The sequence below is a fragment of the Osmerus eperlanus genome, chromosome 5 (genome assembly GCF_963692335.1).
Source record: "Osmerus eperlanus chromosome 5, fOsmEpe2.1, whole genome shotgun sequence".
In the NCBI taxonomy this organism is placed as follows: Eukaryota; Metazoa; Chordata; class Actinopteri; order Osmeriformes; family Osmeridae; genus Osmerus; species Osmerus eperlanus.
The window spans coordinates 18507453-18530972 of record NC_085022.1 but is presented as its reverse complement, the minus strand read 5'-3'; the positions used below and the strand labels follow the sequence as shown (position 1 = coordinate 18530972).

The 23520-nt window shown below is 47.1% G+C and overlaps 1 protein-coding gene across 1 annotated transcript in view; it reads left to right on the top strand.

Moving 5' to 3' along the window:
* Positions 1-1096: 1096 nt before the first annotated feature.
* tspan9a (tetraspanin 9a) overlaps positions 1097-23520 on the top strand; it is a 54126-nt gene continuing 31702 nt past the window's right edge. The window contains 2 exon segments of the mRNA XM_062462297.1: positions 1097-1491; positions 1494-1777. Coding sequence (XP_062318281.1) covers positions 1377-1491; positions 1494-1777 — 399 coding nt within the window. The 5' untranslated portion in view covers positions 1097-1376.

Below are 23520 nucleotides of genomic sequence, written 5' to 3'. Positions count from 1 at the left end.
TACATCTACACACCGACTCACTCACTTGCAAATATTAAAATGCAGCTTCCATCCCCTGCCTCCTCCACATCTGCAATTCCTTGCTTCATGAATTTTATATTTGTGGCCGGCCTTCTAGACCCCCTGACGCTCACACCGGACCGACGAAATTGCTGAACTTGTATAGGCAAAGCAACGCAATGATGAGCTTATTACATACTCTCTGGGAGCAAGGGGGAGGAGCCGGTCTGCCTGCAGCTGCTGCATTGGCTGTCTCCTCGGTAGGGGAGGGGCTAATGGGAGGCAGGCTGAGAGAGCGAGGGAGAGAGAGAGAGAGAGAGCAGGGGAAAGAGAGTAGCGCTCTAGTTGGGGGATAGGGATTGCCAGTTAGATGTGGCTGCCGATAATAGAGCATCAGCCCCGACACTGAGAGCACAGCCACAGAGAGAGAGAGAGAGAGAAAGAGAGAGAGAGAGAGAGAGAGAGAGAGAGAGAGAGGAGATGAGAGAGAGAGAGAGAGAGAGAGAAAGAGAGAGGGAGGAAGGGAGAGCGAAGAACAGAGCAGCTTAGCGCTGGATGGAACACTAGAGGAGACAGGTTCCCATAGAGAAAGAGAGAGGGAAGAGACAGAAAGAGAGAGAGAGAGAGAGAGGGAAAGAGAGAGAGAGAGAGAGAGAGAGAGAGAGAGAGAGAAGGAGCGTGGGGAAATAAGCATATCGGAGTACACTGGAGGAGAGACATAGATTACAGGGAGGACTGTAGAGGAAAAGTTACCAGCTCAGGAGGGGTGGTGAGTGCGCGCGTGTGTGTGCGTGTGTGTTCCGCCTCCCCATTGATCGCCGCTGAGGTCAGCAGGGTGGAATGTGGAAGTGGAGCAGCTGAGACCTGGACATTCACAGGGGGTCCTGCTCCCTCAGGAACAGCACAGGAGAAGAGAGAGAGCAGAGGACAGTCCGGCTCGCTCTCTCACAAGGACGAGGCAGACCGACGCGTGGCCGGGTACACTACTCCTGACGGGACTGCAGAGCCGAGAGACGCGTTGTGAGAGCACACCTGCAGCAGCGAGAGAGCAGAGAGAGAGAGAGAGGGAGAGAGACAGAGAGAGAGAGAGAGAGAGAGAGAGAGAGAGAGAGAGAGAGAGAGAGAGAGAGAGAGAGAGAGAGAGAGAGAGAGAGAGAGAGAGAGAGAGAGAGAGAGAGGGAGGGAGAGAGCTGTAAGTGCCCCTGCGGTCCCTCTCCTACCTGACTCAACTGAGTCAAACTAGATCACTTCTCCAATTGTGTCTGTGGGCGCCTGCGTTTCCTGTGCTGGATCGTGGTGGGGGGGGCCGGCAGCGCGCGGCCACAACGAGGACAGAGAGAGCCGCGAGGAGACTCTCTGCCCGGGAGCTCTGAGACATGTTAGACTGTGCCACTCCAGCAGCAGCCCAGAGCATGGAGAAGTCCAGCAGTGAAGAGTCAGCCATTCACCGCAGCCCGTCCTTAGACAGCCACGACTCCGACTTCGCCGAGCCTCCACGTCTGGCCGGCCGTTCGGCGGCCGAGGCTTCACGGCCGGCGCGTTCTACGGCTCCACGGGGCCACGCGCCCAGGGCCAGCCGGGCACGGCGGCCGGCGACGCCACCGCCGGAGGCGACAAGGGCGGCAGTAAGCACGGCGGCCCCAAGAGCAGCAAATACGTGGTCTTTTACCTGGATCTATCCTTTGTGTTCCTTCTAGAATTCAAGAAGTGCAACATGGCTCGGGGCTGCCTCTGCTGTCTCAAGTACATGATGTTCCTCTTCAACCTCATCTTCTGGGTAAGTGGATCCGTGACTTTGCACCTCTTCTCCCCTCACCACACGCACCCTCTCTCTCGCCCGTCGGCCTTCATCCCGCTCGTTTCTCCTCTATCGCGTGAGGATGATTGCACTCAGTGGATGATGGGAGCTGGCCAGCGGTCCGACACACTTTTTAAGTTGCGGAGAGAACTCAATACAGGCTACGGGGGGTTTGTGAGACGTGCCCCGTGTGACACTCGGCCGTGATGTATGGGGGGGGTGTTGATGAGGTGATGGTTGTTTATGCAATCGTGTGTTTCTAAACATTACATCAGTCAGACTGTTCAAGCATGCTTCTTCATTAGTGCGGCTCTATTTCTAGTTATGACTGAGGTAGCATGGCTGACACCGGGACATGGAAATAATCGAAACGTTACAGTACATGAGTCGCACACGATATGTATTTCGTTTGAACTATTCACACATTGAGATGTCTTCCTTTGATTGGAATGATGCCGAATGAAAGTCAGGTGTATTGTACAAGTAGTTCTCTTGCTTTACGCCTATTTTGAGAAATTCAGCTTTCCTGAGACCCATAGAGGCCAGTCTAACCTAGATAGAACTGCATGGGTATTTGTTTGTGGAAGTTGAATAAGCCCAGAGCATGCACCAGGGAGATTACAGGGCTTAGTTAATGGGTCGAGGTCTTTGTATGGGGGCAGTGAGGCATGAAGTGTTTTAACATCAAAACAAGTCATGTACCTCCCCAACAATCCCACCCTTGTGAAGGAACCACCCTGCTACTGATATATGGTCCACATCTGAGACATGCCTGCACTTACTGCACTGTAGCATACTGCCCAGACCCCAGAGCAAGCAGTGAAGTCAGATATATGCACAGTATGCTGTTATTACAGTAGGTGTGTTTATTATTGGACATTGTCTGCACACCTTTTGGGGGATTTTGTGCGCGATCCCACGAGGTGAACAAGCACAAGCATGGTGTCACGTGCGTCATCACTCTCTCTACCCGAAGCACACAGGATGACATCACTCTCTCTACCTGAAGCCCACAGGATGACATCACACCTCCATGTGTCTCTTTGTTCTGCTGCGGTACCCAGCTGACACTGATCATGCCAGATGGGGCAAAGAAATGTGTGTGTGAGTGTGTACTGTGCGGGGGCTGTACGTGTGTGTGTGTGTGTGTATATGAGCAAGTAAATGACCGTGTTTGAGTCAAATCAGCGGCCCTGCAGTAGGCCAGGTCAGGCTTAAATCCTACTGTCACTGCAGGCTCTCACCCGGTGCCCGATGGCTAAACTGGCTCAACCTAAGATTACCCCTTCAAGGTGGCACTCCCCCCCCCCCCCACCCACCCCCCCCCCCCATAACCTGCTGTTACACTCTCCTAAGAGGAGGGACTTTAGCATCTTGAGCTTCTTGACATTTGTGTGTGCATGTGTGTTTTTTGGAGTGTGTGCGTGGAGGTCAATCTATGCTGTGACTGAGGTCAATCTATGCTGTGAGGTCAATCTATGCTGTCCCCCTTCACACTCCAAGCAAACGTGTGTGTGTGTGGGTGTGTGTGTGTTTGTGGGTATCTCATCATCAGAGAGTAGAGTAGGGTGTTGGGGAGCCTTGGGCTTTCAGTAGCCCTGGGACTCCCTGCTGTGTGGTAATTGAACGTCTCACGCTTTCGAAAACGTTCCCTTAACGATCCGTCCCTCCCAAAAGATTAGTGTTCAATTTCCTGTTCCCTTGATTCTCTTTAATGACAGTTTAATGGTTGTCCCAGGGGGGGTCCTGTGGGCGGAGCGGCCCAGCCACGGCGCTCACATGTGGGCCTGCGTCCGTGCGGCTGCTGGGTGAGAGGCGGCGGAGGGCTGATTGAAGCCGGGGGGGTCCTCTGGGGGAGGCAGGGGTACGGCCGGGGGGGGGGGGGGGGGGGGGGGGGGGGGGATGGGGTCAGAGGCAGCTTGTATCCTGACACCCCTGGGACTGGGTTGCTCTCACCGTGGCACTCCAGGAATCACAAGGTTATTCTGCTTTCTGGGGCCGGGAGATCAGCTCTGACACCCCCAGCACCCAGTGGAGGTACGGAGGGGTAACTCAAGACCTGGTGAGATGGGTATCTGCCCTCCCCCAGCCCCAGCCCCAGCCTCAGCCTCAGCCCCAGCCTCAGCCCAGCCTCAGCGCCAGCCTCAGCGCCAGCCCTGGTCTATACACGGAACTTACAGTAGTAATTTGAATCACAAGGTAAACAGCCCGAGGCCCCCCTGGCATCTCCCTCCATGTTCTCATCCCCCGGCACCCGCAGTTGTCCCTGGCCATCTGGCTCCTCTGTTTTACAGGGATTACCCTAGTCTGAGCCGCCACAGGGAGGGGGGTGGTCCAGATTAGAGCACTGGGTGGAGTGGTGGCTGGGATTGGGAGCAAGTTCTATTTGAACGATGGCTAAAAAGCAATGATCACACCAAAGATCTCCGGTCTCTGGTCTTAATGCCTCAGACCGTGACTGTGATGTCGCTGAGAAACAGCAGTAGAGGTGCTCTGCTTTCCTCTACCAGCCTTCCTCTGCTCTGCTCTGCTTTGCACTGCACTGCTCTGCTGCTCTGCTTTGTTCTGCTCTGCTGTGATCTGCTCTGCTGTACTCTGCTGTACTCTGTTCATCTCTGCTCTGCGCTCTGCGCTGACAGCTCCTCTGTTCCGCACCCCTGTTCTTTTCTTCTCCTTTCTCCTTCCTCGCGGTTAATATACTCCCCCCAAAACAGCCCTCCACTGTCTTTCTCTTTGCTATCGCTCCCTTTGCTGTCGCTCTGTTTGCTCTCCTCGTCTCACTCTCTCTCTTTCTCCCTCTCTCTCTCTCCCTCTCTCTCTCTCTTTCTCCCTCTCTCTCTCTCTCTCTCTCTCTCGCTCTTTCTTTCTCCCTCTCTCTCTCTCTTTCTTTCTTTCTCCCTCCCTCTCTCTCTCTCCCTCTCTCTCTCTTTCTTTCTCCCTCTCTCTCTCTTTCTTTCTCTCTCTCTCTCTCTCTCTCTCTCTCTCTCTCTCTCTCTCTCTCTCTCGCTCTTTCTCCATGTAACACAAATTGCACATACAACAGTTTCTATGTTAGAGATAATATACTACAGCCCCCCTTCCCTGTCATCATTATATGATATCAAAAGAGCAAACCTCATTTGATATTCATACTTGGAAAATGCTGTGAGTTCAGCAACGTTATTTTAGAAGCGTTAAAGCCATGATGGGGTACAAAAGCAAATCCTTTGTTAGGGAAGGAAAACCCTATTTTAAGCATTTATGAATATCTCTTGTTGTTTAGGGGATTGCTGCTACACAGTTGGTTGAAGCCGGCAAAAAATGTGTTTCCCCATTGACTAAACCACCTAAGTAGACATTTTTGTTTTAAATGAAGCCAATATGATGCCCCACAGAACAGAGCTCATTTCTTAGTGGTTATCTTAGTGGTTATCTTAGTGGTTATCTTAGTGGTTATCTTAGTGGTTATCTTAGTTTTCTGGATTTCTATAAAGCGAGTAGCTCCGTCCCATTTCAGTGTGCCACAGGGTTTAAATCTGCGTAGCTCAAGCAGTTTCCCTGTTTTCCAGCCCTTCCTGAGTCTGTAAAGGTTTATAAATCACCACAGGCCCCAGAGACTCTCCAACATCTCTGTTGACAAAATGGTTACCATGACCAACTCTATTTCTTTACAGCCAGGCGAGTAAATGACTTCATTGAACTCCAACCAAGGTGTAAGCTGATTCTACCAATTCAACAAAACAAGCAGACTTTTGAGCATTTGTAGCTGTTGGTTCAGCTCTTTTCTCCTCCCATTTGATAGAAACCTCACAGAAGCACTGCACTGCTTGAACACCACCATACACGTTATGGATTTGTCAAATGATGAAAAGCCATGTCTCTGTTCCTCAACCTAAATAAACTCAGAGTGTCCTGCAATTGCCAATGGCAATCTCAGTAGCTTCTCCATAATCTTGCCTGTCTGAGGTAGGAGATCATGCCGGCAGCAGCAGGTTCGATATCTGCTCTAGACTGTTGTATGTCTCAGCCGGGTTCATTAGCTCACGTAGCGGATCAACGTAGATGTGGGCCACTGTCTCTCACCCCTGGGGTGCTGGGTAATAGAGTCACACAGCATGGGGGGAGGAGGTAGCTAGTTAGCCAGAAACATAAAATCCCCCTGCATCACCCAAACTTGGCTGGAAATAAAGAAAAGGAATAATAGATAGACTGTCTGGCTGGTTGGTGTGAAGTGATTATTCCCTGCACACCAGGGAGTCTCTTCCATCACAGCCAATTACTGTCTTTCTAGGGCCCAAATAAGAAGTACATTCTCTCATGTGCTTTACATGATCATGGGATTATCTTGACAACAAGTGTCAGCTTCGACTCACACAGAACAAACATTCAGCCAACATGCCGCAACAGGAAGCAGGAAGAACAAATAAAGGCAATGTAGGTCTGATGCAATACGTCTTTAAAAAGCTACTTCGATTTTAATTTTTTAATTTTTAAGAAACTATTTTAAGAGTTATTGTCTCGATTTGACTTGTGCGCAGTACTTGTCTGTGGGGGTTGCTAACAAGGTTGCCAGAGAGGCACCTAATCTGCTAGCTCAGATTCATGGGCACCTGCCACGCCATAACAGCTGGTTCGGCATTCTCCAAACCAGCTCTCAGATATTCCACATTTCACTGCTCTTCTTAATCAAAACAGGAGCCGGGGGGGGGGGGGGAAGAGGAGAGGAGGGGGTGGGGTGGGGGCGGCAGGTGAGAGAGTCTGACAGCCCTGACATCAGCTCATGTGGTGCTCTGCTCCCCACCTCTTTTCGTGTCACGTATGTACAGTCGTCGTACACCTTTCCATTTGGAGGCGGATGTGCTTAGGTCTCACAGTGTGGTGTCACAGTGTGGGGCCGTGTGTCATCCATAAGGGCTTCTTGCTGGTGACAGGTGACTAAACACACACGTGAGCACTCGCCAATTAGGCTCCTTTTAGGTTTCTCTTTCTCTGGGATCTTGGTGTTTCCTACATGTGTAACCAATCACAAGGTTCTTGGGGATCAAATATAGAATAGGGCAATAGCGCCCTTTTTTTGTGCTCACAGCCATTAAATGTTAAATGTGTTCTTTCTGAGAATAGATTCCTGTCAGTAGCAGACCTTGTACTCTGCACAACAGATAAGAATACTAAAGATCATCAAAATGCATCTTACGACACCTCCTCTACAACTGCATTGTGGTGCCGAATAGCGTGAACCACTCAACTGTGAATTGTTTGAGTCAACAATCAAAATCCCGATGAATAAATGTGAAGTTCTACTTCTGTGGACATTGTCCTCGGTAATTCTGTGGACATTGTCCTCAGTAATTTTGTGGACATTGTCCTCTTCCCCCCCCCCCCCCCCCCCCCGGCTCCTGTTTTAATTAAGGAGAGCAGTGGAATGTGAAATATCTGAGAGCTGGTTTGGAGAATGCCGAACCAGCTGTTATGGCGTGGCAGGTGCCCATGGATCTGAGCTAGCAGATTAGGTGCCTCTCTGGCAACCTCACTCATTTCTGAGTTACCATGATATCGAATCAGTCCTGTTTATCTGATCACAATCTGATGCGGAGAGATGAGATTCATGATCGGTTCAGAAGCACATCAGTGTATGGGAAGAATGCGCCTCTCAGAATGTTTTATGTTAGCAGCATTGTACAGTCAGAAGTTTTATGTAAATGTCTGTCTAGAATTAAGTGTTTCAGTTCTTGCTCTTGTCCTTGTACTGTAAGAGGCGTTGTAAACCACAACCCCACCCCCTCCCTTTCCCCCCCAGGCACACCAATCGATGCTAATCTGCACCTAAGCAGTGAATTAATGTAGAGCGTTGGAGGAGATCGCCAGCCCCTCGCTACTCAGCAGAATCTCTGTCACCTAGAGGCAAATTACAGAGAAATCAATGACTCCCGGCTAGCTTGGCACATGCTGTGAAGGGAGATAGGCCTGAGAGAATGTTCCCCTCTTTTTCCTGTGAGTCCTAAAGGATAGCCTAGGTTGGTCTAGATTACCTTCAGCCTATTTAATTAATCATTTGGGGGGGTCTGCGGGAGCGAGCCCTGGCTGCTGTGGCCACGGAGGCTTCCGGCAGCGTGTTGTTTGAAGCGCTGCAGCTTCCACAGGGGATTGTCTCCTCCGCTAGCAGCAGCTCCAGTCTGAGAGGCTGTTGTTGTCAAGATCATGGGAATCCCTGATACTTTCCAAATTGAATTTATCAGAGGATAATCTTGGGTAGCTTCATGCTCCTGATTTGCTAACCAGATGTTAGTCACAATGATCCGTCTGGGACAGGATATCAGATGCCTACGGTATTGCCACAACATGAAATTATTTTGTACCTTAGTTCTTTTCCTACGCACGATTCCCTGCACGATCCATATTCTGGCCCTGAGAGCCTTGCAGAGCTCTCCACTTAAAGCTATGAGACCCAAGGCACGTCCTTTGTTTGACTGGGCATCTAAGACACAGATTGCCTTTAAATCTGTGCATTTCAAGGGTATGTCATCTTGCATGTGGGCATGAGGACCCTAGCATAGATCCAAGCACAGTGTGAATATATATATATTTTTTAATAATCTATCCAGAGCCAGTCAGTCAGTCTATCAAGCCATCCAGGCAGCCAGCAAATCAGGCTAGCTAAACAGCCAGTCAATCAAATAACCAGCCAGCCAGTCAACCAAAGTGCTGGAGAGACCAGGACAGGAAGTAATGGCATGCACATCCACCATGAGTAATGAGAGGCATATTCATGCCTTCAACATTATAGCTGCTATTGATTTATTTGTTTTTACTGCCACTACTTCCAGCTTTGTAATAACTCTGCCGTGACCGGCCAGCTCTTGGTGATTTGGTAAACGGAAACGCAGCAACATGTTGCAGACGTCGACCAACCGATTGGACATGAATCACTGTCATGTTTGTATCATCATTATTTTAGTGGGCTAATTTCATTTGGCACACCCAGAGCCGGCATTATAGGATGTGTGTGTTCTCATTTCGAAAGAGGTGCCTGTGAGCCTGTGTTCAGAGAGAGCCAGATCTCTATTAAGCAGGTTGTTGTGGTGCTCTGGTTATATGTCACATTCTATTTGCCTCTGACTCATATTTCATGTGAATGAGATGTGCTGTTGATGCAAACCAGACAGTAGGCATCCTATCGTAAACACAGCCTACAGTAAAAGACAACTGAAAATGCACTTTGTGAAAGTTGCATGGATTTATGTATTTTCACCAGTTTCTAGATTGACGGCCCCTCAAGCAAACATTTGTACCCAGCCCTCTCTTGACATTAGTCACGTTCCTTTAACGATCACAGTTTGGGCTCATTCTGCTCTTCCACAGTAAGTAGCGAGGGCTTAATTATGTAGTCAGACATGGCAGAGCATTTGCTTTGTAGATTTCACATGTTTTCACAGGGGTCCTCGCGTATGTGATCTGCAGCTGGGGACATGAACAAGATAGGCTGTCTACAGCAGATCAGTTACTAACATCAAAAAAACTGTTTAACCAGCAGTTTTACACATTCTCAAAATGAGGGTTTATCTATAGAACAGAGAATCAGACTATTTGGAGTTCTGAAAATAGGCCGCTGAGTTTTACGACTTTAAGATTTGAAGGTCATGGCACATTGCCCTGTCACTAATGGATTATACAAAAGTCATTGTTTGTGGACAGATGTCTCAATTACTCACATTACGGTTATTAAGCAAACCAGACATACATCATTGATGATTCTGGACTGTAGAGGAAATCCAGTGGTCTGAATGAGAGTGTGTAGAACTAGGGCAAGGAGAGAGGAACTGATTAGTCTCAAATGAACACACCGTTCATGTTCTCGAGGATCTTATCCAGCCGTAAAACACGAATGCCTCGTCATTCTGACCTCCGACCTGGCTCTCATCCCCTCAAAGAGAACAGCAACCGTCATGGCAATTTCGCCAGCCGTGGTGGCATGTAGTGATCAGAGTGTCAGTATGTAGCCCGTTAATGGCCAGGTGTAGCCACACAACACTGTGGGCCCTGACCCGAGTGACCCGTCCTGATACAGTGTTGTCGGTGGAGTGTTTAGATCATACTCAGGCAGCCTTGTTTCTGTCTGTTATTAAGAAGAGTGGACTGTTCACCATCCTCTGTCACAGTATTGAATGTTCATTATTCCGAAAGTGGGAAAGAGCGAGGACGACAAACTAAGTGGAATCACAGCAAAAAAGCTGGAACACCGCCTTCAGCTCCGACAGTCTGTACTGAGGTGAAGGCTTATTAGATTAGTAACCAGTACATTACATTTTCACCGATCACATTGTTGAGAAGAGGAGAGGGCATATCGAGCTGGTTTCATTTCCTTCCTTTCTCTGAGAGACCAGATCACTAGTTCTAAAAATGGCTGCTTCTCATCCCCGGGCGTGGAACTGGACCTGTGACGGAAGGGGAGGGCCGATGAGGCTGGAATGGAAGGGAGGTAGCTAAAGGCTGAAAACTATGGATGAGGGAGCACGGGGAGGCAGGAATGAGAGGGACAAGCCTTATAGGTGAGTACATTAATGTTTACTGACAGCTAGCAAGGTGATTCAGCCTATAGCTCCTGTCCTGACCCTCTTTCAGCCTTTCCCGGCCTTCCATTTCATGCAATACATGGTTCTCTTTCCCTCCCTTGGGGGACAGTACATCTGAACCTAGGAAACAGTACTGATTTAAAAACTACAGATTGAAAACGCATTCAGTAAGATTGTACTTAGATTCATCATACTGTTCAGTAAGCTTATTGTATGACATCTCTAAACTGAAATATTACACAAGCCTTCTGGTTGTTGCATGCCTTTCTTTTTTTGAATTCATGTTTTCTATTTCGCAAGCATTCAAAACAATACATCATTACCAGGTGGCAACAATGGTCTGATGAACAGAGCAGACCTGAATAACAATCATTCTTTCTGTAGATGAGATATTTCTCCACCATGACGGTGTAATGATGTTTATCGCTTTGTGCTAAAACGAAGGAACAATGAAATGCAAGATTAAATTATTTTAAAAAACTAAAGAGGGGTTTAGATCACAAGGCAGACATCAAGCAGAATTAAGCTGACACAATGTGCTTAGTGCTGCCTTCTGTAGCTGGCCTCCCCTCCCGTCCTGCATTAGCTTTGCTAAGCACATTGATTTCATGATCATTTTATTTACTAGGGATCTACGTAATACGAGGGAAGATTAAGTTGTTAAAATGTAAAATGCTGTATTTAGGGGCCTAGAAGTACATAACGTAGGTTCTGACTTCATTCAATCATTCATGTATGTATTAGTGTGGTGGACAATCGTAAAATCAGCCCTCAAGCCATAACCATAATGAACACATACACAGTATACACAACTATCGTCACATAAAATGAAATGACAGCAAAGGGGTTGGGTCGATACCTTGTTCAGTTTCATTCCCACACCAATCAATTGCCACATTCTGCTCGTGTGTCGATTTAACTGCTGAGCGGGCACGGTGCTGGGCCTGTAGGTCACTCCAGACTGACGTCAGCTGGACCCTGACCTGGACTTGGGGCCATGAAAGAGGGCCATGACCAGAGGCCATGGGAAGGGGGCATAGCCAGGGGGGACGGGGTAGCTTGCAGCCTGGAGGTGGCCTAATAGTGTGACCATGGCAATTTATGATGCCATTCTCCAGAAATATCTGGAGACAGCTGGGTCAGACGTAACCGGAGAGGCTTAAGACAAGGGTGACGGCAGCTCAGGGTTAGCGAGTCATCCTCTTGTGGGTGTTGAGGATGATGTATCAATTCCCTGGCCACTGTCAGTTCAGTCTGCCTATTCCAGGCCTGCTTATGAGAGCAGAAAGCCCTCCTTATGGGAGGACAAAAGTTCTCTTGTGTAAAGGAGAACTTCTCACCCACAGCCCCCCGCTTTAAAGAAAGTGCTTACCTTGCAGATGGTAGTGAGGAAGAACGACTTGTCCTCAAGCAGTTTCACTTCTGAGTCTTGGGCCAGTCAGAGGAGGAGATGAAGGGGCTAGCTGTAGTCTGGTCAAATTCCCTCTGGGATAGAACTGACTGTCTCTTTAATCTCCTTTAATGGTGCCTCTGATGAGACATGCACCATACACCATACTTTATAAACAGAATGCCAAATACTGTCTTTAAGTCTCAGAGATTCGCTATTGATGTTGATTCAAATTCTAAATCATATAGCAGAACGTCTCACATTTCATCGTCTATTACTGTTTCTATACTTGTAAAAATATCACCGGCTAAAGATGTTCCAGCAGGGTAATCCACCAGTCCCATTGATATTGGATACAGACAGATATGACAATTCCCTGTTAATGATCTGCTCTCATCTACACTGCCGAGAATAACTTCATTCAGAGCTAGTGACATTTGCTAGCAGGAAAAATTTGCTTCTGTAAAAGCAGAGAGAGAATGTGCTTTGGTTAAAGCAAAGCAAAACATCAATACATCTTTGTAACAATTTCTTTGCTCTGTACTAATAGCAGTTTTCAGGGAATGTATTTTTTGTTATATCTCCTCATTATGGCCAAGGTTCATTCGAAGGTCAGCCAGTCTAAGAGTGGGTGTGGGTGTGTGTGTGTCTGTGTGCTTACATGACAAGGAAAATAAAATAAAATAGCTTCGTTTAGCTGTCAACGTTTCTCTTTGCATAATGTACCAGGTTCAGTGCCAGTGTACAGAGGGGATCCAGGGTCACAGAAGCATGGCGGCAAATATTCATGGGCCCAGCCTGGAAGCCGTGTATGTTGAAATGCAGATTTTTCTTTTGTGAGCCAACTGACCGCTGGGCCAACAGTAGCAATGGGCAACGGTGGGCTCAGCCCACCAAATCACAAGTTAAGAAAACTTTTTTTTGTTGTTCAGCCAGTGGAAAAATAACACAGAAAATACTATTTCCGTTTCTTATTTCCTATTGGGTGGCCAGCATACAGAGATGGCCAACGGAGCTGTTGCTTGGCACCCAACTTTATGTGGCATCCTACAGCACGACAATGTGCCATTCTGACATCCGTCTTAATTTCTTTTTTTGCTCGATAAATCCCACCGGCAATTTACAACACATTTCTCTATATGACCGGTGGCACGAGCACGGGTGAATAATGAGCTTAAGCTGTATTTTCTGCCTTGCTTGCTATCATACTCTACCATAGAGACTGTCAATTCTAGGAACTAACGTGAGCAAGACAGTCTCTCTTTTGAAAGATATAATTACGGTGACTATTTTTAGATAGACATCTAGAATATATATTTTTTAGTGCTGTCAAACGATTAAAATATTTAATCGCGATTAATCGCATTAATGGAATAGTTAACTCACGATTAATCGCAATTAATCGCACATTTTTATCTGTTCTAAATGTCCCTTGATTTATTTTTGTCCCACTATTTTTTCTTATTGCAACAGCATGTGAAAAAACTACAACGTTTGCTAGGCCAAACGTTAATCGCGCGATAGAAACAATTGACGCCGTTAAAATGGGTTTGTGTTAACGCCGTGAATAACGCATTAAACTGACAGCACTAATATTTTTTTATCTGGCTAATGATTCTGTCAAATTTTGGAATATTAGCCCATCCTACTTTAGAAAGCTGGAACAGAACTGCAGAGCTAAAACTGCTATTTATTGACATGGAAAATCTCCCTGTTCATTATTTTTCCTTTTGGACTGCCAATCAACCAGCACTCCTTGCCTAGCAAACTGTGCGCAGCTAAGCTCCTTGCTACTTTAAAACTGTTATTCACAGCCCTTGGATAATACGTATCAGCGGGGTTAGCGATCTCCCTTTGTTCTGTTCTTCATGGCTTATTGTCTGTTGTACAGATAACAAAAGGCTTCCTTCAAGGACATCCTCGTGATTGAGGGAAGGTAAGAAAAATAGGTTGCCATTAAAAGCAGGGGTGCTTTCCATGGAGAGATGCTGTGTGTCTTTGTCTCTCCCTCTCGCTGCTGATTATGTGACCTATTCTTCCCAGACGCAGGGGACATCAAGTGGTCACAACCCAGTGAAACAGAGCAATGACTCTCTGTGGGTCCTGTCCTGTAATGAGAACAGATAGATCGAGAGAGAGCGAGGAGAAGGGGGGGATTTAATGGCGGGGTAACGCGGTATGACCTTAATATGGTGATCTAGAGCACATCATGGACCGTTTGGAGTTGGCTTCGTTACAGCTTCAGATCACACACTCCCTCTGCAGTCTTGCTCATATCCACACACTTTTCTCATTACAAAATGGAACATGCACTGAAAAACACATCCAACACAATATTTTATATAAGCAACATTTACATCTGCGTCGGAAGCCCGGAGGTAGTCTTCACAGTTGTGATTAATTTATTTCTTGTCCTCCTCCAGTTAGTCTAAACAGACAGACGAGTACCCTTCAGGGACTGTACGCTTTGCGCAGCATCTCTTGTCTGTCTGACAAAGGTTGACAAAGACCATGAAGCCTCCAACTAAGCGTCAGCCTCCTTTGCCGAGCACAAAGCCGTCAAGGTCATTCACATTAAGAAGCTGCAATTATTAAATTGACACCGAAATGTCATGGTAAATGTAACATTGTTGCATAAGGCATTCTTTCAGGGCTGAGGACAGGCTGTATCGTTGTTCTGCCTTAGTCAGGTGTTTTTTTTTTACGAACCTTTACTGGAACACCAAGTATATAAAGCTCTGTATCGATTTGACTGGCCTCACCTCGTCCCCTGACCGGGTCAGGGTGAACATGAGATGTGAGGAGGTTCATGAGGTTGTGTCATGGTTACTCCCTCCCCCAGGCCCACAGCCCTGAGAAGTTGAAACACAATAGACTGACAGGGTTCTGGAATGTAACCCCTTCCTGCCCCTGAGCCAGCTCTTTCCATCCCATAAACACTATTCATTATTTATAGCCAATCATATAGGGTCCATCAGCACACACAGGAGGTAACTCAAGCAGCTCCAAAGAACAAATGGCTGCCATCAGCAGCTGCAATAATAGCCTCTCTCTGTCACTCCGTCTCTGTATCTCTCTTTCTCTCTCTTTCTCTCTGTTTTCTTCTCCCTGCCTAACCACTCACTTCCTTTTGAAGTTAATAGTGGAATGAACATAGCCTTGGATTACACTTATTCCAAGTGGAAATACCAGAAAGGTTTTTCTCCAACTGAATAATGATTACAGCGCCCATGTATCCGCATGTATGCCGGCTCCCCTCCACTTATTCTGCTGGCCCAGATTATACACGTCTGTGAGCTTGCAGATAAATAGCAAGTGCATGGTTCTGCCGGTGATGCGTCCTGGTTGGTCGATTGTTCACTGCCTAAAGCAGATATACACATATCTGTTTGCTGCCTTCCTTCAGTGACACAGTGACAATAGTCAGTGGACGTAGTGGGCACCTGTCTGTTGCTTGTGTGGGAAAGCCATTGTCAAACCACGACAGGCTTCCAAAGGAGGACCAATTAGAATAGACAGCAACAACAAAAAACAGGATGTGCATATTAGCACTGCTAGCTAGCCTCCCCTGGAAGTGGGAAGGTTATAGCTGATGGTTCCACAGGTGCCCTTTGCCAGTCCCGGAGGATCGACTATGAAGCTTATGGAGAACTGATTTTGGCCTAGCTTCTCTCTGCTCCAGGACAGGCGTATGCTGCTGCTGTGGATACATTCTAGAAAGCTTCTCTCAAGAGCCCTCTCGGCACTGCACTTGTCTCAGCGCAGCAGTAATCGGGAGCTTCTTAGTAAACAAGCCATCGTGAAGGAAGGCTATTTGCATAGTAAGGAGGGAGAGAAGGAGGAATGTGTGTGTGTGGGGGGGGGGGGAGGCGGGCGGCACCTGTTGCAGGGGTGTTAGAAAGATGGCTGTGATGTTCTTAGAATTTTGAGGGGAAACACTGTGGCTCAATCAGTTCGTTCCCCCGTAATATTCGAGTGGTTTTTATCCGCTTTCAAAAGACTCAGCGCTTTCCCCTATTCTCCTGGCGCAGTCTCAGAGGAACAAGACCCAGATAAAGCTGTGCGCAGGAAGCCAAGCAGCAGAAGGGTAATTAAAGACCCAAAGTTCTCTGCATCAACAAACTCTCCTCAACTCTCCTGAGCTTGCCTTTTCCTACAGCTGTCACTTGCGCTCCTCGTCAGCTCACTTAACATGGTCAGACACTTTCAACCCACTTTTCCGAAATGTCTTAACTTTTAACCTTTGTTTAGCATTCTGTGTACTCCCCTTATCTTAAGGGTCAAAAATGACCTGCTTTCACTACACCCTAAAATTAAGCAGCTCAACAGAATTTGGAACCCCAAAAGCTATTTAGCATCAAGAAACAACCTGTCATTCATCCCAAACCTTTTGAATATCTGAGTTTTCCCCCTTCACAGTGCAGAAAGACTGCATAGAAGCATGCTGTACATAGGACAGCCTCCCGCAGACCCAGTCAAGCTCAGCACTAAATGCACTAAATCGGAGGGCAGTAGGTCCACGCAGGGCGGAGAAAGATTATTTTCATAGACATTATAGACAATAATAACCTTCACCTTCTGTTGTAAGGTTACGCTTGTGACACAGCCTATTTGTGGCTGAGGCCTATTACTCCTCTAGTTCTTCAGGCCGGCAGGACTGAAGCCTTGGACGGTAGGGTATTAATAGTCAGAGAGCAAGCTGATATTCCCATGCATCCTGTTCCCAGTCCAATGCAGCCTCATAATCTCCACTGTAAGGCTACTTCTTGCGACAGCCACATGTCCAACCAGAGGATAATCCATGAGACAGAACGTTGACCATGATGGGGTATTAAAAACAGTTTGAGGAGGCTTTGTATCATTAAGTTCTCAGGAAGAGATTAGTTTGTTGAGTGATGTATTTGTTCAATCGGCAACCTGCTTGTAGTCACTGTTAGCAAGAAGCTACAAGCAGGGATAGACTCAATGTTTCCTATCGTACATCGCACAGATTCCATGAATGTCTCCTGCAGTCCCCTGAGTCTAAACCAACCAGGTCCCCTGGGCTGCCAGGTAGAGTCTGACAGGTTACTGCACCTGAGAAGTTACTGTGCGCTAAATCCAACCCCATGGAAAACCAGTGCTGCTGTCATTGGTGACGTCGTACTCTCCTTCTGACCTTTTTACACAATCTTTACGTTCTGTCTCTCAGCTCCCAGCTGCCTCCGCACCCTCCGTTTGTTGTGTGATTGTTTTGTTGTCTGCGTCTTAACCTTCACTGGGTGAAGGATCTCACTCTCAGCCTAAGAGCTCCCTGTATCACAACACCTCGTTTGCGGGTAGGCGGGAAAACGTCCGGCACCGACACAGGGTACAAAACAGGCAGGTAGACCGGAGCTCAGGCTCAGCCAGCATTTCCCCTTAAGGATGACTGGAAGTAGGAGCGGGTTTCATCTCATTGTCTTCTTAAGGAAATTCGAAAGGAAAATTCGAAGGAAATTATAAAAGTACACTGCTCTGCCTGTTTAAGTCAGCAGATGTTGTTTTCAGAGCGAGCGTCTGTCGAAATGGTGATTTCTCATGTACATTCAGTCCTTTCCACATGATCTTTTTTTGGTGGTTCTCTACTGTGCGTGAGCTCAGAAAATACTGTGTTTCGAGCATAAGACTTCCACTCAATATTATTTGGGTCACATCTGTATGTATTTTGTAGTTATTTTTAATGAGATATTTAGCTGAAAATGTCATCAGCAATTGAGGACTCTTGATTAGAGAGATGAAATATAGATTGACACAAATTTGCTACAGCGGGGATCCTGCTGTGGAGAAGCGCAGTCACCCAATGACAGACTCTTCTGAAACCTGCCCTGACAGGCTTGGTTCTGGAGAGGGTTTTATTGATGAGAGGAGGAAGAGGAGGAACGCTCTCTGTCCTCTGGGAAATGATGCTTACTGCATCGCTGGATTGTCTACTCCATTTATCACCACATTGCTTTTTTTGGTGACGTGTTTCCACTGCCTCAGACTGCTGGTTAAACAACCGGGCCTGAGGAAGATGGTTGAACCCAGACAGGGTTAACACCCAGTTTACAACATAGAGAAACTCTAATCATATTTGTTATTGTTCTCATTCTAATTACTTATCTCATATTTTGTCTGGTTGGCTGACGGAATGTTTTAAATAAACAGGAGGGAGATGATTACACAAGAGCATAATAGAGATGGGACAAGCTCTTTTAGAGAAGGCCAAGTGCCGATTTTTTGTTGGTTTGTTTGAAGCCGGTGATACCAACTGTCAAATGTTCTCCGGCATTCTGGGTGGTGGAGTCAACCTTGGAACAGATACTCTATACTCGCTTCCACCTGGCGCTGCTATAGAGCCCCTTGCACAGGCTTCACGGCTAGAATACCATCTGCTGACGTGTGCTGTCACTGGCATTTCTAATCAGTGACTGGGGTCTGGTCGTGTCACACGTCTAATCTGTAGCCGGCATACCTCCCTCCATCCAACCTTTCTTCCGTGTGACTCAGGGGGTCTTGTGGTTTCAGCAGTCTCTCTCTCATCTCCCCATTGGCTCTTATCTTACCCTTCCCTGTCACACACACACACACTGGCTTTTTGAAGATGACGGTTTTGTCAAGCGAAGCCCTTATTAACCTTTCCCATTCATTTGCGTTAAAAAGTTCACCGGCACATCTTATTTTCACATTTTCTGTACTGAATGCTGACCTTTTGGCGTGAGCATAACAGTGTAATTTATGGTCTGCTTTTATTCAGTTAAGGCTTTGTTGTTTGATGCATATATCAGTGCAAAGACTACAAAGTCAGGGTTCTTGAAGCCTTAAATATGCCTCATTGGTTGTTTAAATACAGCTGTCTGTAATGGTTAGAGGTGTCTGGATCTTATTTCCAACATTGTCTAGCACAAGGCTCACAAAGAGGACAGCATGAGTCGGAATGGAATTTGCAATCTCCCCCCTTCCCCTAACCCAACCACACACAATCAAACACACGCACTCCTTTGTAGGTGAAGAGGATAGTGATTTCTCCCAGTTCAGTCAGATTGAAACGTATTGATTGTCTTGCTGGCGTGAGTTTCCCAGACAGCACTGAGTCCCAGCAGACACCTCCCCTCCCCCACGCCGCTGCCCTTATTCTAGCTCTGGTTATCTCTGCACCATACTGGGAGCACTCAGAGGATTTGTTGTTATCATTGGGTAGAATAGGAATTGCCTCTGTGTAGCCTCTCCATGCGAATAGAAACAACCCACCACCACCACCACAACCATCCCCAAGCCCCGCACCCCCAAACAGTGTCCTTGTTGCAGAGGCATGATGAAATTTAATGGCACAAGTGCAACTTTCATACGTAAACACATTTCTCAATGTTTCAGTTTCCTGCCCTGGGACCTACTGAGTGGGTCCCACCCAGCCATTAAGGTCCTCTTTCAGGCTACAGCAGCACAGTCAGCCCCAGAGAACCACAGGCTGCATGAATTATGCAGGTAGAAAGGAGCACAGGTAAAGAAGGGGAAAAGGTGGAGAGGTGGGGTGGAGAGGTGGGGAGGAGAGAGGAGAGGAGAGGAGAAATAGAGGATCTCTGGTTATGATCTGCCTGCTACCTGAAACACTGCCTCCCCATGTGGACCCCGAACACATTGCCCCAGCCATCACCAGCCTGCTGATGTCACTCCAGACTCCCCAGGCTGGCGCTGTTTACCAACTAGGATACACAGCAGACGGGCTTCAATAACCATGGAGGGCTGATGATGTCATAACGCGTGGAGATTGAAGAGGAGGAGGTGCACAGGCGGAGGAAGCCGAGTCATTTTGTTTACAACAGAATCTGTCTCATTTGTTGACATTTATGGCATCATACGTCTGTGAAAACATAAACGCTGGTGAGGTTATTTACAGAAGGAAGCTTACTTCCCAGCCCCAATGCAGATTTGTTTCAGGTTCAGCTGTCCTCCTTCCTCATTACAGAATCAAATGCTAGGGCCACTGTGATTCAGGACAGGGTAAAGCCCATCCCCTTGACCTGTAGGCAGAGAAATCTGGGTTTGTTTCTCAAAGGCAGTCCAAGTACTGGAGCACTGCAGCTATTTTCGGCTGCTCTTCCACACTTTCTGGAATTAGTAACACACAATGGATTCTGCCCTTAATATTTCAGAAGTGAGCAGCTTGGCGCAGAGCCATCTTGCCCCCCCCCCCCCCACCCCCACCCCCGGGGAGATCCAGCCATGTGGAGTTCCTCTGACATGCTCAGCCAACACGGAGATCTGACTGTGTATGTGTGTTTGTTTGTTTAGAGAGGATCCTCGAGAGGCACTCATGCGGAACAGCAGCTATGAGGCCCGGACCTCTATACATCCGGAGGCTAGACACATACACAGCCGACTAAGAGGGTGACTCCATGTGACCCTCTCTGCTAATCAGACAGCAATTATCTCTGGGGATGAGTACAGCAAAGAGGATAGGGCTCCCACTCTGACGGGGGTATATAACTGCTGTGTGTGTTTTACAGTTGCTGGGGTATGGCAGGTTTGCCGGGTCAGGTATGCAGATTAGCGTCAGAAGGCAGTCTGGAGGGTGTTTGTGCGGTTTACGTTAATTAGCACGGAAAACGTGCGGCAAGATTGAACCCTCGTTGTTGGTTCCCCTTGAGTAAGGCTCATGGCTAAATGAGGTCTTCGTTATAGAGGAAAGCTATCCGCAGGAGAATCATCAAGCTATCCACACGTATTCATCAACTGTCTTTAGTGGAAATGCACCGATTCTCTCTCAACTTCCTCTATCTCTCTCTTTACTCCTCCCCCCCTCACAGAAACACAAATCCCTGGCCAGTTGCTCTCTTGTGGACTGATAGACTGTGTTGACTAGACCCGCCCAGCACGTAGCCATCCTCCTCATCCAACACAGCGTCCGACAGGACCTTGTTTAACCTGCACCTTACTGGACGCTGTAGACAGACGTGATACAGAGATAACAGGCAAACACACCGGCGCAATGTGCTGCTGCTGATTCATAAACCAGACTAAAGATGGCAATTCAGATGTCAACCTACTTTGTGTTTGAAGTAAATAAGTGTCTCGGCAGTGAGTCTGTGTCGGGAGAGATAGGGCATGTTTTTGCACATTGCTACCAGTTCCTTATTTTCTGACGTGACAGTTCCCTGTGTATGATGGATATTGGGATTGGGGTCCCTTGAGAGGCAACCGGCTGAGCTAGACCCTCCTCTGCCCTGACAGACAGGCAGACGTGACTGAGAGTCCAAGGCTCCTCTTATTGGCTCTCCTCCTGCAGAGACTGGAACAAGTCAATAGTATTTGGATAGAAGCTGCTGTTCCCATCCACTTGGGAAAACCTTCTGTAAAGTGCTTTTCCAGGAAGATGAGGACTTTCGTCAATGTGATAATGCAACTAATCATACATCCAGCACGAGGAAACAATTTGTGGCAATTAGATAATTGCATTTGTTACGAACAATTTAAAAGATGACGCAAGTGTGTTTTAAAATAGGCCAATCATTATTTTAGTGTTTGTGTCAGTCAGTCAGGTAGGGTGTATCATCGGGGTATATACGTAATGTTTAATCCATTATCATAATCTTCAGTTCCTACCTGGAATGCCGCACTAAGCCAAATGTGAAACATTACGTTAATTAGCAGATTGCCTGAGTGCCTGCTGTGCCTTGAGCGCTTAGCTCTTATGTGCATCCTCATCCTCATACCCTGTGTGTTGTACTGTGTGAGAGCCAGTCACATAGTCAGTATCAATCAGAAGACAAATGAACAGGTCACAACAACACCAAATGACAGCATGACTAAATAAGTCACCAGAAAGTGCCGTGCCCTAGCTGAACCCAACCTTTTTTCATTTATAGAACACCAGCACCCTGTTACCCTTCTCTAAACATTTTTGCCTGAGCAATGCCTCTTTGAATGATTCTTACTTTTTATAATTCTAGGACTTTGCAAAAGTGTGTGAATGGAGATGCGAAGATTGGAGCTGGCAGTCTTCATGGTGGCCTCCTCAGGGGAACTCATTTGTCCACAGTGGTGCCTCCAAATAAAGCCTGTCTATCATCTATCTCCACTTAAAGAATATTAATCTTGTCTCTTCTCAGGAGCCTGTGAGGGAGAGGTAGAGGGAGAGGGTGATGGAGAGGGAGAATCAGCGGCTAACGCTGAGCCTACGGAAGGGTTGCATCTGAAATAGGGTTGGGTGAGGACCTGAGAGGATTCGTTGTGGAGGTGTTTCATACAGAGGGGGTTATGTATGGGACTGAATGACTGCAGGTGCTGGCTTGTTATGAGGTTCAAACCAGGATAGAGAAAACATCTGCCTTCCACAGAGAGCCTGACACTGCAGATTTTCAATCAGCAAAGCCAAAGATGGCTCCCTTAATTACACTTCATTCTCATGAGTTGAAAGTGGTCTAACATGAGAAATTATGCAAGAGTCTTATGCAAGGCTCCCCAGCGCAGGACCCTCCCCTCAGCCCCTCGCCCAGTCCCGGTGCCCCTCTTCTGGTGCCCAGCACACACCCGTTGGTGTGTGCTGGGCTTACCGCCTCCTCCTCCTTAATGAGAGGCCATAAAACATGGATACAAGCACACATCTGTGGATCCCTGGACTCACATCACCATGTGTTCTGAGGACATCGCTCCCCTCTACTCCTCTCCTGCAGACCCACAACATGCGCTGTGTTCATGCAACCACTGCATGGTTGGTAGGCAATTTCATACACTGTAATTGTTGGGTTGAGAGTGTACGACAAATTGCTGTGGAGGATGGTATTATAATTGGAAAATATGCACCTTACAGAGGAAAAGCATGTCTCCGTTTGTTATTGTGTGGGCTACCATTGCGTTCGGGTGAGATTCTGACCAGAGGAGACTGCAGAGTTTGTCGTCTCATGTTCCTGACTTCAGGAGAAATATGAGAGGCTTTACAGACTACTGACTGATTTGAAGAGTGGAAGCAGTACTTTAAAAGTCCTCTCTCTATCGGCAACCAAGGAGTTTTAATTAAAATTACACCATGGATCAACAGCACTGCAGTCTCTAATTAAGAATATAGGGAGGGGATTTACACAACACACAAAATCACACACGCCAACGTGCTCTACACACACAAGCAAACACATACATGCAAACATCCGCACACAAGCAAACAAACACACAAACAGACACATGCTGTATACACGAAAAGAGAGTTTCAGCTGGGTCACTTTTTCGCAATTCTGAATGTTCAAAATAATATGTCAGATTTAATGAGTACATGTGCATGTAAATATGGATGGATGTTTGGAAGCTCAGTAGATAAAGTAAGTGAGCTAATACATTTGTTGAAATTATTTTTGTACATACCGCTCAATTGTCTTAATTAACCATTCACGTCACTAACAGAAATATTTTAGTTCCAGAGATCAAAACCAAGATTACAAATCCACAGCATTTGATTGTCCCCCAAACCTCCTGAGGGCTCCAGACATGTTTGGAGACAGGAAATGACCCAGGAATTCATCCATTTAGGCATTCAACTGATCATTTTGTTGTTCTTGGCTTTGCAAAGGTCACTAGGTCTGACAGTGGTGGAGTTGTACCATATTATAGCTGACATAAACTTGCTGCTATCTTGGGGAGTGGCATCCAGAGTTCACAGTGTTCTGGGCTACATGCTGTATGATGGCATGGAGAGAACTGCTGGTTTTCCTCTCACTCCCTAGGTACTTCTCTCACCAACTATTTTAGTCTCTCTGTTTCTCTTACAGAGAAAATGGTGGGCATTGGGAGAG